This window comes from Gopherus evgoodei, chromosome 2 (assembly GCF_007399415.2).
Source record: "Gopherus evgoodei ecotype Sinaloan lineage chromosome 2, rGopEvg1_v1.p, whole genome shotgun sequence".
NCBI lineage: Eukaryota > Metazoa > Chordata > Testudines > Testudinidae > Gopherus > Gopherus evgoodei.
This window is the reverse complement of record NC_044323.1, coordinates 201,175,427-201,191,723: the sequence shown is the minus strand read 5'-3', so window position 1 is coordinate 201,191,723 and position 16,297 is coordinate 201,175,427. Positions and strand designations below refer to the sequence as shown.

Below are 16,297 nucleotides of genomic sequence, written 5' to 3'. Positions count from 1 at the left end.
TGTAAACTCGCTCCTCCAGCTCCAAGCTTTCAAATGCAAATAGCTCACCCTGAGATCGACTGGCTCCAGCCCCACCCCCTTTAAGCCCTGCTCCTGATTTTTCTCCAAAGGACTCCATCTGTACAGCCTGTCAAGGAGGAGGAGCAGGGAGTGGGGGGAGTTGTGGGAATGGGGAGGACGGCTGCTTCTTTGGATTCCTTTCCAGTAGCCACCAGTGGGTCTCCGGGAGGGAGGCGAAGTCTCAGTGCCTCCTCTGGACAGCCTCAGCTGGGAGCAACAGCAGGCTCCAGCCGCTGAGCGGGGACATCCCCCAGCCACAAGAGCATCCATCGCCCCCCTCTGCCCCCGCCCCATGCTCCTCTTCCCCCCGCCAGCTCCGCGCCCAGTCTGAGCCGCGCTTGGCACGGGGAAGGAGCGCGCTCCTCGCCGCCGCGGACAAGGGGGCTCCGCTACGTCAAACGCGGGGGCTTGGGGGGGGACCGAGGTGGGGGATCGCGCTCCGGGAGGAGTCCCCCGCGGCGCTGCCTGGTGTGATTGGAGGCAGGGGAGCCCCCCGCGCTGGAGCTGCCCGACGCGCGGACAGACTCGGCTGGCCGCGCAAGTTCTCTCCAGTGGAGCTAGCAGCCGCCCTGGCCGGGCACATGTGCGAGAGCATCCAGCGAGGGCTTCGCTGGCGGGCCACCCCCAGCCGTTTGGATTAAAAGCCTCACTGCAGCAGCCGATTCAGGGGAAGAGGAGGCAGGTAAGTGCCGGCTCAGACGGGGTGCGGGTGTTTTCGGGGGGCCTGAGGAGTTGCAGGGACGGTATTTGTCTCTGATTTTATCCGCTCGTTCTCCCTCGCCAGACTGTTCCCAGTCCAAAGTCAGATGGTGCTGATCTGCAGAGTCAGGAGGTGGCTTGGCGCTGTTCACCTTCAGAAGTTTCCTTTTCGCTGTGTTCTCCCGTCTCTGTATTTGGAAAGAGACTGTATGCAAATAGCCTGAGCTGAGAGCGAGCGGGAGAGATCAGTGCGGTTTGGAAAAGCCATCAGAAATACAGACACTAGATGTGACAGCAGAAATCGTCGAGAACTGTAATAACGATTTCAAAAAGAAAATAGCAAGACAGTCGCCCTGTCTCTGCACGTAAGTCACGCAGACAAAAGGGAGAAAAATAAATACTTCTGCAACATTTAGGAAGGAGCAAGTCTTTTCTCATTAATTGATGCAAAACTCAAGTGGCTCTCTTTGTTGCACCCAAAATCCAGCATCAGGTTTGCAAATGTGGACATGAGAAAGGCTTATTTCTTTAATTAGTATTCAGCTGGTAAGGTTAGCTCTGCGGTGCTTGAGTGTTTAATACTGACCCCCCCCCCCCGCATCGATACACATACAAGCACGTCCTGCTTTCTTGGAGCTGAGTATATATGCATTGCTGGTAAGTGTTTCATGGTCTGGATCCTCAGGTTTCAAGTTGATAAACGGAGAAAATGGCTTTTTCCGCCCCCGTCCCTAAAGATGAGTTCTCACCCCTGTGCTTTCAATAGGTGATGTAGTTCAGGTGAGTCAGAGTTTTGTTATGGTTGACTTCCCTGGTGATACAGGGAGGGTTGCTTTTTGGGGGGAGAGGGGGCTAATGCCACTGAGGCTTTCTGATTCTGCTAATTGAAATGTTGGTACTTTAATCCATTTCAACTGAGAAGAAAAAATCTTCTGTTTGATTGATAACTTCTCAAGTCAGAGCAGAGACTTGCAAGGGCAGTGTATACCTTATAGTGCCTCTCACAAGACATACTGCCCTGCCGTTTTTCAAATCAAAATGGGTAATCATAAAACAGGTAGAAAATAAATTCGTTCTCAGGGAAGGGGAAAAAATAAGCAAACAACCAACTCCCCCAATCCTATAGCTAAACTGTCTTGAATGCCAGTCTCTAGAAGCACCTCAGCTTGGTAATGAGGAGTAGACAATTTACTTTTCTCAGACTTTATTGTATTAATACTTTTTTTCTCTTTGCCAAATGCTTTGAAGTTAGCATGACAAGGTATTTTATTGCATAGTCATTAATGAGAACCAGGTAAGGTGATGAGGGTCATTTAAGTACCAAGATTGACAGATTACATTAATTCCAGAAAAGTTGTGTAGCTATAACTTGCTTTAACTGCTGCCTAGAATAAGGCTTTTGAGGACACAGCAGGTAAAAATTAGCTAGGAGTGATCATGCTGGCATGCTGTCAGCAACATTAAAACAGTTTAATAAATGACAGCAGTGTACTTAGGCTGTTTAGAAATAATCTGGCCATGCCTCATTAAAACTATCATGGTTTGACTGTGTTGTTATTACCTTTGAAATATTCAGCTCGGGCCCAAATGTGACTTCTTGTTGAAAATCCTTGTGTAGACTTTTTAGCCCTTCCAGCTTGCAACTACCAGGGCATCTAATCGGGACAACCTTTTGTGTTTTTTGGAATAGTGAAAAAGATGAAAACAATTTTTTAAACAAACGAACGAACAAACAAACAAACGCCTGTGGCAAGGGAGAGAACAGAAAAAGAGCTAAGAGATGACTGTGACAACTTCTTATATTAAAAAAAAATATGTTGTCTTTGTTTTGAGAACTTAACAGATACAAACTTCTAATAGTGTTAGGTAATATCAGAGTCAATAGTCTGACCTAGTACTGTGCTAGATTGGACCAGTTCTTTGATTGGACCAGTTCCTGCTGGTGAGAAAGACAAGGTTTTGAGATTACACAGAGCTCTTCTTCAGGTCAAGAAGTCTGTAAGCTGGAAAGCTCCTCACTCTTACCAATAAAAGATATTCCTTTACCCACCTTGTCTCTAATATCCTGGGACTAATGCGGCTAAACAATACTGCATACCTTGGAAACATGTCAGTTAATGTGAAGAAAAAAACAAAACAATAATCAGTAATGCAGAACATTTTCCTGAAGAAAAAAAAAGTCATTAAGCTTTGCAGTTTTAATCAGAGGGCATTGTGCCCTTATAATGTGAGATATTATTGTAATTAAGGGTTGCTATAGGTCATTAGGACTGTGTTAACAATCAGCTGATAGCCTCACAACTCTTTTAAGTTTACTTTTATTGATTTAATAGCAAAGTGCTTTTACCCTTCTGTATAAAAGGGTAACTGTAAAGCATCTGCATATCTACAATTTATCCTTGAATTGACTGTAATGTCCTATGAACAGAAAGTGGTGCTGCTTCAGTGTAGGCTTCAGTTTATCCTTCACATATATACTCAATACATTGCAACTTTTTATGTATATGTTGTGTGCATCTCTCTCTGTTTAATCTTGTTAGCAGTCAGGCAGAAAAGATTTGGGGAAATCTTCATTAATGTATATTCAAAAAACTCCATGTTACTTTACCCTGAGCCAAAGTCCTTATTTATTAAATAAGCATTGCTGAGGGTTCTCAACACACAAATTGCATCCTCTGTATATAGAAAATTGTGAGTTGAGTATTTTCAACTTGAAGTGATTTTGGGCTAAATTTGCTACTTAGGAGCTAGTTTATGAGTGCGGTGTTGGCTAATAAGTTTTCATTTTTCATTTCACTGACTATTTCTAAACTTAATATTCTGATACCATTTTCAATGGATCCAACTCCTTAGCCATCTAATTTGCCTTAGTTAATCACATACAATTTGTTGATGTCTGCTTTCATGTCACTACTGGGTATTACTTTCTCATGGCAATAAAGGATCAGTTAATTCTAACTGAGGGATGGTGCATAAGATATGTGATGATTCCCTCAATCCCTGTCTGTCACAGCACACTTAACCATAAGCAGTAATATAGGAGTGCCTCCTCTGGGGATTTAGTGGTTCTACAGGGAAATACCACAAAGTAATTTCTTCCCCTAGGTATTGTATGAAATTCTACAAACTAACAGAATGCAAAAATCAAACTAAGGCTATTGCTGAAATTGACTATTTGTGCTGTATAGTAACAACTGTAAAAATACTGTTAAACATTTATTTTCAGATATCTACATAACTGATCAAGTTAGCATGATCCTTTTCAACAACAGTTTAATATAAGCAGATTGGGAGACTACAAAGAACTTGCATATGGAGAAAATGACAGACTTTTTTAAAGTATGCTTTAAAAATATAGCATTTCAGCCATACAATGTCACATAATCAACTCCAGAATACCATGGAAGACTGAATAACAATCACTTTGCTTTCTGTGTACATTATGCGAGACTGTGTTATTTATTAAAGACTGCCCATTGTTTTTCTGTTGTCTTGCCAAATCCTTACACCAGAGTCAGAGAGTACTGGAGCTAGTTTTGTGTAACAGTGCCATATGGTTAGAGCAGTGTTAGTTTCTTACTTGATAACCAGATGCAGACTACAGGATGCGCACTCCATTTACAGTGCTCCCATGTGAATATTTAGGCCAGTTAGCAGCAGGAGGTTGTGGTCTGTAGTTGTAATGTCATCTGGCACAGGGAGTTAATGGGTTTGATCATGCTAGCTTGAGTTGTAGAACCTCACTTGCTCAAAGGAGCTCTTTTTTTTAGAGAAAGGTAAAGCCGGCAGTTGCAATGCATACTATAATTATCTAGATTTGTTCTCGTATCTTTACCCGTAGTTGTCTAAACAGGCATGGATTTAATGTAAAAGAGACTCCTGTGATAGGAAAGCCATGTGTGACACGCTTTAGAGCCCGCAGTCACTAAAAAGGAGTTTTATTTTGCACAGAAAATGGTACCATTTCCAAATGGCATTGTAAAATAGAATGTCAAAACATAAATATTTCAGTTGTAGTAGCTCAGCTATCAAGGGGCTAACCTGCTGATTCCACTGTATTCAAGGGATCATGGTTCGAGTTCCAGTGGCAATAGTCAATTCTACAATTATCTCAGCACAGACGGTGTTGCTTTATTGAGTGACTGACCTGTAATGAGAAAATTAAGGGATAACTTTGCACTATTGACCCATCTGGGGCATCATTTACTGGATAGTATTGTCTGAGTCCCTCTTCAGGGATGTTTCCAGAGACAGTGAAGATCAGGGTTAACTCCTGTGTATTGCCATGGTATTGAGAAGTGAAAGCCATTTAAAGAAAGGATAATAGTTGTGGGGAAGGAAAAGTAGTTAGAACTGGTAAAACTCTTCAGTTACACACATAAAAAATTGTCATGAGCTGGCTGGGAGACTATTACACTGTCATGTGTAGAAATGTAGGATTAGAAAAGCTTTTAGTCATTTCCCAACCTAGAAGTATTAGGAAACATGTATTGGGGTGTGAAAGGCAAGGAAGTTAGGGTGGGGCTTAGTAGGTGGGATAGGAGGAGCAACATGGTTCATGGACTTAACTGGCAACGAGACGGCAGTAGCAATGTGTAAGTGTAGGCCTATGAAAAGAATGAGATAGATTTTCTCTGTAAAACAGAGGTGGTGGTGGGAGGAACCGAGGATCTTCTATTGAATGCCTGGGAAAGGAAGAACTTGCACCTGGTTATCTCGAAAAGGTGAGAGGAAGAAGTAGGCTCAACCCTAGCCACAAACAACAAGAAAAAGTTTCATTACTGGTACAGACATTAGCAACTGAAACAAAATATTGAGCCAGATCTAAATTGGTTTAAATTGGCCTTGTTGCTTTGAAGTTAATGGGCTTTGCCAGTTCAGAACAGCTAAGGACCCATGAGCTGGCTCTTTTCTTCCCGTCATTATTGCCCTTCTGAAACAATGTACAATATTCACTCTGACACCATCAGATTGTGCTTACAGAATAAAAGCATATCGTTTCTCAGTTTAAAAGTGTTCACTGAAACTCCTTTGCTTGTAGTGTTTAGCTTAAATGCAGTTAAAATCTCAGTAGCAAGATTCCTTTAGACCTCTGATTTTTTGTGCCACAGTGTTTTACAGATCAACCAGCTAAATGTCTGTGTGAGAACACAAACAATATACAGTAAATGTTCAATGGTCACTCCTTCTGGATTTTTCTGATTCTTCAGGCTCATTCCATAAAGCACACATTTCAGCTGTTGTGAGATATGCCAGTAGCAAACAAAACATTAAAGACCCGGTCACAGAGTATACTCCCTTAGATTATAGGATTTATCCCTTGAAGTACAGTTTGATTGTTTTTACTGGTGTTTGGCACTTTTGGCAGACCAGAGAGCTTTGCACAAAGTAAATTACAAAGCTGAGCACTCACTGATTTAAAAACATATACAATCCCAAGTTATTTCACACCCTGACATTTAAAAACTGACCTGCTTTTCTGCACTAACAATTTGAGGACACAGGTTTGCATCCCAAACCTTGTGTGGACATAACCTACATCATTTGGATGTCTGACTACTGTACCTTTTCAGAAGGTGTAATTAGGTGCTTAGATGTTTAACAACATTAGTTGAATCTGCATATAATATCTCCTTTAGCACCCGCCCAGCATACTGTGTGGACAACCTTATTCAAAACAAAAACATTTAAAAACAAGATAGTCAATAACTGACAATCAGTTTCTCCTTCACTTGGTACCCAGTCCTTCAACAGCAGATGACACAAATGACACTTAAATCAGAGGCCAGAGCTGCATTCCATACAGTGCTTTCAATGTTAGTTGCTTCAAGTGAAGCACAGAACCCTACATTTATGCCTTGGTAGGAAAAAAGCCTTGCAGTTTACCTTTTGGTGCTATCAGAATGATATTCTGTATAGATGCAACAGATCATCCAGAAGAGATAGTTATTCTCCATATGCATATTAATCTCTATACATACAGTGACAGAGAGAATATAAGATATGATATATATGAATATACTGTATTGTATATCTGTGCATACATAGACATATTAATGAGAGTGAAAATGAAAATCATTTTAATAAATAATTGTCTGTTCTTCCAGGAAGCAAAGAATATTATGCACTGGATATTGATTTTTTTAAAGGAATAGTCATGTTGAACTATTAAACATGCTGGAAGGACTGAAACTCCCTACCCTTCAAAGAATTAGTTCAGATAAAATAACATATATTAATAGTAAGAAGAATGAAATATCCATTGGAAAAAGTGTGTTGCCATTTATCTGAATAAAGTACACTGCTACCTCGATATAACACCACCTGATATAACATGAATTTGGATATAACACAGTAAAGCAGTGCTCGGGGGGGGGCTGCGCACTCTGATGAATCAAAGCAGGTTCAATATAACACGGTTTCACCTATAACGCAGTAAGATTTTTTGGCTCCCAAGGACAGCGTTATATCGAGGTAGAGGTGTAATAATAAAAGTAATTGGAACAATGAGACAGGGTGATAAAACTATTTGAGAATAGGTAAGGAATGATTTTTTCCGAAGTACATGGGTATTGTATATTCTGCTTTTTATCAGATTGTGCTCTGTAGGATATGGACTGTATTTAGACTGGTATTTTGGGTGAGCTTTCAGTTCCATGCTAGGGACAACAAGGATAGAACTCCATATGGTGGTTTTCATACTTTCCTTCAGGTGTAAAAGGACAGGGATCAGAAAATGTTCAGGATAAAGGTTACAAAAATACTAGGTTTTAAATTTCTGTTCAGAGCAAGACATTTCAGAGTGCTCTGTAGAGAGACTCTAACATACTATAAATGTTTTACTGACATTTTTAATGAAAACCCATTTCATATTTTTATCTCTGATAGACATTAGTGTGCTGCCTCTTTGAAATAAACAGAGAGTTTATCAGTATCAGATGTCTGCAACTAACCGGCGTAACAGAGATGTTGAGTTGGTACTTTAAGGGTGCATTTACAATTGCTGGTATGAACAGCACTTTTCTGGAGAACCATCTCTTAACTGAACTGAGTGGTGGAGTGAGAAATATGTCATTCCACAAAGAAATCCTCTCCTGTATTCTCATGCTATTATTTTTGCTGGTTGTGTTTTTTTTAATCAGATTATTGTCTTAATTTAAGGCTCACATCAAAGTTGAGCTATGGCTGTTAAGAAGTAATCATTCAAACATATAATAAATAATTCATACACCCAGTTAGCTGAAACTGGCACCTTTATGTTAGTTCCTCTGCAAAGGGAATCTTCCATGTTCCAGAGATGCCTCAGAATTATAGCATTTAGAAATCAGGGTCATGAGATAATAAGTTGCTTATTTTCTTCACTGCCTGTAGCAAGACACTAGTTCTTTACATATGGAGCTTTCAAATTACTGCTGCTTAGTGAACATGCTTAGTGGGTTTGTGGTTTATCCCGCCAGTCTCTAAGTAGAGCCTTCCTGTTGCAAGGCAGTACCCATAAGGGATTACTATAAAAAGGCATTAAATACAGACTGTAATCAGAAGGGCTTTTTATTTGTTTTGGTTTTTTGCCCTCTAGCTACCTTTGGGAGATATATAGAAATTGCACAGCTGAAAAAACCAAACCTCTGAATACTGTGGATACTGTGCACAACTATCAGAAACTGTATTTCACTCAGTTCTAATAAAGAGGGTTAGTAATAAAATAATGTACCTAAAACATTTAATGTGTAATCACTAGTCCACTCAGTTAAGTAAAACATGCAAAAGATTAACTCTTTTTTTCTTCCAAGGCTTCCTAGATCACAGTATTTCACTCTGTATGAATTACTTGGTAACCATTTTAACTTCATCCTCATTTGCCCTTTTATATTTGACACATATCTAATGCATCTTGACTGCCTGACATGTTGGCCTGATAAGAAGCAGAAATACTTACTGCAGGAGGAAACATTGCTTACATAGAGTTAAAGCAGTCAGATGATATATCTGCAATGTAAGACCTACTTTTGGCCCTCTCAAATAACTCTATTTTTATTTAATTATTTAGGTTAAAGATTTTGGGAAAATAACCACTTTGCATTATAATGATATATTTATTTGATAGATTAAAACAGATTTAATAAATGCAAGCGGACAGAGAGTATAACAGAATGATTTAAATCCATGTTTTGTAAATTTTCCATGCTATTTTGAGGCATTTTGTTGGAATTTGTCATCTTTCCTAGTAAATTCTGCCAGCTCCTGAATAACCAGAATTTTTAAAGTGAAAGAGAACATACAATATAAGAAAATGTTTGTTTGTGTTACTACATAAGAATCATTCAGCCTCACACCAACATTGCATTGAACATGTAAAATCAAATTATTTTCTGACCTTTTTGAAGCTATAAATAGTTGTGTAACATGCTTCATATCATATCTGACGCTTGGTTTTGAAATGGGAAAAAAATGAATGGGGAAACTCCTGGCTTTTTAGCTGATCAGATTCAAATCAGAACACATCAAAACATCTGGTGTGCTGTGACTCAGAATCAGTCAAGTTGTTCTGAGTCACCTTATACTACTTTCTATCACTTTCCTGCTAAATGCAAGATATTTAAGCTAACATATGTCCTATGCATTGGTATGAATCACTGCTGTTAAATGCTTTGTTCTTATGTCCTAATAATAAGTAAAATTAGCTGTAACAGAGAGGAGAAAAAAAATCAAAGCTAGTAAATGTAAAATAATTAGAAGGAGGGGGAAAGAGAAAAGACTGTGGTGTTTGTATTAGGAAAATTGCATAAATCAAGAGAACGTTCATCAGAAAAATATAAAACTTTGTATGATTTTATGTTTAAGATACAGCTCAACCAGCAAGATTAATATAATCAAAGTAAGACAATATAAAATGTCAAAGCGTTATTGTATAAGCTAAAGCCTGTTAATACTACTAACGATGATGAGAAAAGTTTTAGAAAAGTATAAGATGCAGCAAGTGAAAGCTGAAAGCGAATGTATGTTTTTTAACTTCCTGACAATAGTTCTTGTCTTTTCCTCTGATAGGTACCTATTATACCATTTCTCTGGTGAAGGCTATTCAGCAGTGGTGACCTCTTCCAATCGAACACTCCACGAATTATTATCTCTGGACTCCCAGCTGACACCCTGCCGGAGGCTAGAGCTACTGAGCCAACTGGAATTGCGCCCACACTCTTATCAAGGTTTTTTCTTACACAGAGAAAAAAAGATGAAGTTCGGCAAAGTGGAGTTCTGCCATTTTTTGCAGATAATAGCTCTTTTCCTGTGTCTTTCTGGGATGAATCAAGCAGAACTCCCAAAGTCCAGATCAAAGCCCTACTTTCAATCAGGGAGGCCGAGAACCAAGCGCAGCTGGGTGTGGAATCAATTCTTTGTGCTGGAGGAATACATGGGTACAGACCCTCTCTATGTAGGAAAGGTAGGGGATTTGATCAGCATTTGGAAAGTGAAGATGCTTGTTTTCTTGATGCATTTTTACAGTATGACTCTGAATTGTCATTCTATTGACTTGGTAAGAGTAGGCCAGGATAAAATACTTTTTTTTTTTAAATAAAAAATTGTTGGAAATACAAAAACAGTAACAATACACTGTATCTTTGATTCTTCACTCAGTTTTTTTCCAGGGCCATATACTGTAGCGATTAAAAAAAAGAATTAGGATAACCTAAGCATTTCACCATTGTTGTCACAAATATGATTTTTAATTATTCATGTAAAGTTAATAGATGCTCATTACACTCAATATGACATTTGTTTGTTACATAGCTATATAGCAACATAACTGTACGTAGTCCTTTACAAGAAATAAGAAAAAAGGCAAACAGAAAACAAAGTTTCTGCCCTATATTGCTTACAGTCTTAAGATTGGGGTCTGCATCACTGAAGACAGTGGTGAAAAGGCAGAATGGCAGGTTGTAGGTGGTGGCTAGGAGAATGAGGGAGTGTCTGGAATGTTGCTATGCTCTGGTCTTCTTTGGCTGGCATACTGGTACTTTGGGGGCATAGCTGGCCAATAATCTTTAGCACAATCCAAATGCTGGGCTACAATAAAGGGGGCACTGGGCCAGTATAAAACAACCTCCAGCATCAGGGGAGTCCCAAATGGCTCTTTTGTAGCCCCTTTAGCTGTATACTGAGCGCAGCTGTGAAGCAGGGCCTAAGCTTAGTCACTGTTTTGTGGTGGCATGTAATATAGCTTGATCAGTACCTTTCCAAATGAGAAATGGTTAGGTTTTATTTAATATCTCTGGTAATTGTTTATTGAAAGAAACATTTTTCTCCTATTTTACAATCTAGTTTCTTATTAAGAAATATATACACGTTAATAGAAGTAGTTAGTTTCTTGGCTAAATTAAAGCAAACATAAAATACAATATAATAATTATTTCCGGTAAAATTATAAAAGTTTATAAGAAGTCGATAAGAGCCAAGGTCCAAATAAAATAATTCAAAGCCTACTAATGCAAACATTTGGGTATGTGAAATTTTGGTATATATGTGATCTGTCCTAGTGATGTCAAAATTACTTATGGTGTAAGTGTTTGCAAAGTTGAGTACTCCTTTATCCTGCCAGGTGCTTTAACCACATGAGTAGCCCCAAAAAGATCAAAAGAGGGACAGTTATTATGCTTAAAGTTATGCACATGTTGAAGTACTGTGCTCGGGAGGGTTCAGAGTTCTAAGCACCTTGCCCAGCTGAGCCCATTAAAGACCTACTAGGATCAGAGATGATGAGATGATCAGATTCCAGCTATTTCTTATTATAGGAGTCATGAAAAGGCCTGCTATATTTAAGGTTATGTAAGAGTTTCCATTCTGATACCCTATTTTCAGTCATTTATGGGTTTCAACCTTTGAGGTTGAAATTGTTCCAGCTTGATCTCTATCTGAAGGGATAGGTCTGTTTAAATATTCAGCCACTTTTGACTAGTAGTAGAAAGTTGAAGTTTGGCTTGGAAATAGTCCTAGCTGAGAAATATCTACAGATGTTTTAGAGAAAGTTGGTTTTGATTTGATCCATTGCAATTCACATTTGTCACATGTTTAGTACATTTTGCATCGAGTTCTTATTATAGCAGTACCATACACAGGTAAAGAAATCCACACCACACATGAATGGCTAATTTAGTGGTACAGTGAGGTATTTATTGAAGGTGCATAGTGAATGAGGCAGGCCTCTAAAGGCACTCTTCTCTCAGGTAGGGGTACATTTTCGGAAGCTGGATTACAGTATGAGCTCTCTGTTTCTAGGTACAATTTGTATGCTGCCTATTTTTCTTTTTCATCCACAAAATGTTTTGCTGGTACCAGAGCTCATATTTGCACCAGAAAATCATTTTGCAGATGCAGAAAATACAGACATAAATTTGCATGTGGAAAAGAGACAATGCTTTACTGAAAAATACCCCGTGCTGTGCATATTGTAAGATAAGATACACTGATCATAATGTTAACAGGAAAGGGGATTTGTAGTGTGGACGTCCTATGGGTCAGATTGTGACTTTAGCCATGCTTCCATGCAGGGGAGTGAAGGAATGCAGAGTTACTTTTCTGTATGGGCAACTGTAACATTGTGGAATGAACAGGCACAGATGAGCTGCTGCTTCCACCTCTATGCAAATGATTGGTGAGTGGACAGATGGGAGCGGTGATTAGGTGAGCCTTGAACCCCAGTGTTCCAGGAGAGTGGGAAGCAAGCTGTGTTGGGATAGTTGGGATAGCAAGGGGGAAACAGGACCAAACTCAAGTCACATTTCAACCTGGTCTATTCTTGGGACAGTTCAGCTGTGCATAGCTCCTTGTTCAAAATGCATTGCAAGGTGCAGTCTAGGTCTAACTGCACAGGACAAGACACCTTCCTGGAGCCCTCAGAAACTGTGTGGGATAAAGTGTTTCAATAACATTTAGACAGATAGATCCACGTTAATGGTATGTGTTTTCCTATCATTTTCTTTAAGAAGCCTTAGGCATTTCAGTTTAAAAAGCAGTGTTAGAGGACGTTAGAGTTGCATGGGAAATCATGCAAAGTCACAAAGTGCCAACGTTAAATGCATGCTTAACATTAATTTTATCTTCTTCTTTGTATGCATTTTGACACATCAGGTACATGATGACAGAGGGTAAAGTCATAGCCCCAGTGAAGTCAATGGTCAAATTCCCATTGACTTCATTAGAGCCAGAATTTCACCCATAATATTTTTTTCAAATGATATAATATCATAGTTTTTCTAGTTTTTAGATGAATATGTGGAGTGTTTTGTAATATTGCATTATTGTATCCTTAAACAATTTCCACTGCCATAATAGATCAATATACTTTTATATTAAACAGGGTCTGCTTCTTCTGTCACATTGATGTAAATCAGGTGTAACTTCACTATTGTTGGGGGAGGTACATCAGTTTAAAACTGTTACAAGTCAGAGGAGAATGAGACCCTTAACCGGTTTATATACATTCTTTTCTCTCCAAGATTTGAATTTTAATGGTTCAGGTCTGTCACAGGGGCACTCTGCTCACCACTGGGCACCTCCTTGTGGCTGCATCTGGGGATTAGCTCCACTCAGGTCTGACACCCGCTGTGCTAGTCACTACACACCCTGACATTTATCTCACATTCCCTGTGACTTTGTCTTCATGGCTTGGTCCTCTGGCCAGGTCATTATAGTCTTCCCCTTCTAGGGTATCAAAGACTTTCCATATCAAAGGCCTTAGGCTGTCTTCTCATGCACTACCCTGATGGTGCCACCTCCCCAGTGCCTGGTAGGGAACTGGAGCCAAGTCAGTACTTCAGGTTCCAGTCCAGGGATCCTATCTCTAACAATGGTGGCCTGCTCACTCTCAGATCATGTTCCTCTTTCCCTGGACTCCTTCCTACTTTTCAGCTCTATTTTCTGGCTCCCTCATCTCTCTAGGTTTTCTTTCTTTCCAGGGATTAACTGCAGGCTACCTGGCACTGTAGCCTCAACATCTCCCTTTTCTTAGGGAGTGATGACAGACTACCTCCCTGCAGCCCCTTTCTGTTGCCAGCTTCGTGTCTTTATAAATATGGCCTACCTTCTCCCCCAGCTGAACTTCATCAGCAAATTAGGTCTTAGCACTACCTGGCTTTGCTCCAGTGGCAGCCTGTAGGTTAATTTTAATTCTGCCCCCCTGGTGCATATGTGTTTCCACACATATTTTGATTACATGGTCACATACTGGTTCTCAAATAATATAACAGGGATCGGCAACCTTTGGCACATGGCCTGTCAGGGAAATCTGCCGGAAGGCTGGGGCAGTTTGTTTACCCGCAGATTCCGCAGGTAATGAGGGCTGCGGGAAGTGGTGACCAACACATCCCTTAGCCCATGCCGCTTCCTGGAGCCCCCATTGGCCTGGAATGGTGAACCGTGGCCAGTGGGAGCTGCAATTGGCTGAACCTGTGTTTGCTGCAGGTAAACAAACCGTCCTGGCCTGCCAGCAGATTTCCCTGATGGCCCTCATGTCAAAGGTTGATGATCCCTGTAATACAATATAATAGCATGCATTTTTTCTACTGCTTTATACAGGCATGCAGAGAATTGTTTAGTACTTCAGGCCTTGTGTGTGGTGGACACCCCATCACAATGGCTCAATCCTGCATTATGTTCAGTGCTTCTAGGATGTGCTTAATATGCAATAGGATAAGGTGCTTAGCCATATATGGCACAATTTCTTTCCATCCATCAGCACGGCATACCTCAGGTACAATTCAGGGGATGCAGCAGTTAATTATTTAGCAAATCTAACTGAATATGAAATTATTTAGCAAATCGAGCTGAGCATTCATGCATACCAGAGGTTAAATGTAGGGGATAAGCCAGTCAACTCTGAAGCCAATTTATCTGGAAACTTAGGTGGCTTATATTTGTTGGCAAATGTTTACTATTACTCTGCAGTATTTTGTGTAAGAATGCCTTACTGTGTATTTTCCATATAAATTACTTTAATGAAGCCTGTTTGGCATACAAATTATAGTGCGCAGTACTAAACAATTCTGTGCATGTGTGTCTAAAGCTGTAGAAAAATTGTATGCTGTTATATTGTACTATTTGAGAACGAATATGTGATCATGTAATTAAAGTCTGTGTGGAAACATATATGCACCGGGGTCAGAGTTAAAACTGTGAGTGCAACGATAACTTGGGAATTTTCTATTTTCTTGATTGCTTAATCCTGTAACCTTAATGTTCTCTTAATTTTGTTTTTTTTTTGGATAAACTGCGGGTAAGAATTTCAGTCTCCTCAAGAACATTGTGAGAAATTGCATGACACCAGATCTCATTCAGCCGCAACCTCTTCCATTTTTTGCCTGTCTAAACAAGTAAACAGACAAACAAGCAAACAAATGAACACATAAACAAATCAGGAAAAGAGAAGAAGACTGTGAACGAGAGTGTACTAGTTTATAGTCTGATTTCTGGCTTCACTAATTTAATCAGCATTTGTCTAGAGAGAGGCACTAGCTGTAAAAATCAGATCCAAACCCAGATCTCGATTCTAAAATCTTCCAAATTTGGGAGCAATGGGAGCAGTGCTGTCCATCTCCAGTTATGTGCAATATGTTTAATGAGATCCATTCTTTTTTAATACAGTCTCAATAGAATCTGAAAGATTCTGCAAACAAAACACAAAGGAAAATAGGTATGAATGAGCAGAAAGGAAAAAGAAGAAAAATTTCTGTGGACTTTTAACTGGCAGGATTTAAGAACTCAGGATTTGCTGGCTCCCAGCCCCATTTTGCTTATTCGTTAGGTGCTTCTTGGTGCTTTCTCTTTACTACTTGAAGTTAAAAAGACAATTGGACACAATTTTCAAATATGGGCCAAGATGTATAAATGTAATTATTATTATTAATTTATATTGCAGCTGTGTCCTAAAGTCCCAGTCAAGATCAGAGCCCTGTTTAACTAGATGCTGTACAACATGGTAGACATTGTCCCTTCCCCAAAGAACTCAAAAACTAGGGCCCTAATCTTACAACTGGTCTGTGGAAACCACCATGGATGAGATGGTGGTAAGTAGTTGTCATCCATTAGGCCCGAACTCTTATGCAACTTACACTTTCTTTTGAAGTGTAGTCCTGTATCATTCTATCCCACTTGTCCCATCTCCTGTACTGACGTGTGCAGAGGACCATCACCTGCTCCTCTCCTTCCTCCTATTTTTTATAATAGGGTGGTCAGGTGGCCCTCTTACTCTAGCTACAGTTTTTCAGAGGGGAAATTGGGCAAATAGGCTCATACTGTATAGTTATTAAATGTTCTTAATTGGAGCCAGATAATCAATCCACATCTCTTCCCCTGCAATCTACACTGTCTCATAAACACTTACTGATAAAGGCCTCTTACTTCTCTGGCTGAAACATGCCAGAATCCTGTGGACTAATGAGTAGGTGGAAGACCATTAGCCCACTGCCTGGAGAGCCGGTATATTTAAGAGAGTGTATATATATGCAGTGTGATATTTGGGAAAGGGAATCTATGGGTAGGGGAATGG

At 39.8% G+C, this 16,297-nt stretch overlaps 1 protein-coding gene across 1 annotated transcript in view; it reads left to right on the top strand.

Moving 5' to 3' along the window:
• Nucleotides 1-519: 519 nt before the first annotated feature.
• The window catches only part of LOC115646637 (cadherin-7), a 111,031-nt gene continuing 95,253 nt past the window's right edge, over nt 520-16,297 (top strand). Inside the window, exons 1-2 of the mRNA XM_030552678.1 lie at nt 520-742; nt 9,805-10,198. Coding sequence (XP_030408538.1) covers nt 9,989-10,198 — 210 coding nt within the window. The 5' untranslated portion in view covers nt 520-742; nt 9,805-9,988. The remainder of the gene's footprint in view (nt 743-9,804; nt 10,199-16,297) is intronic.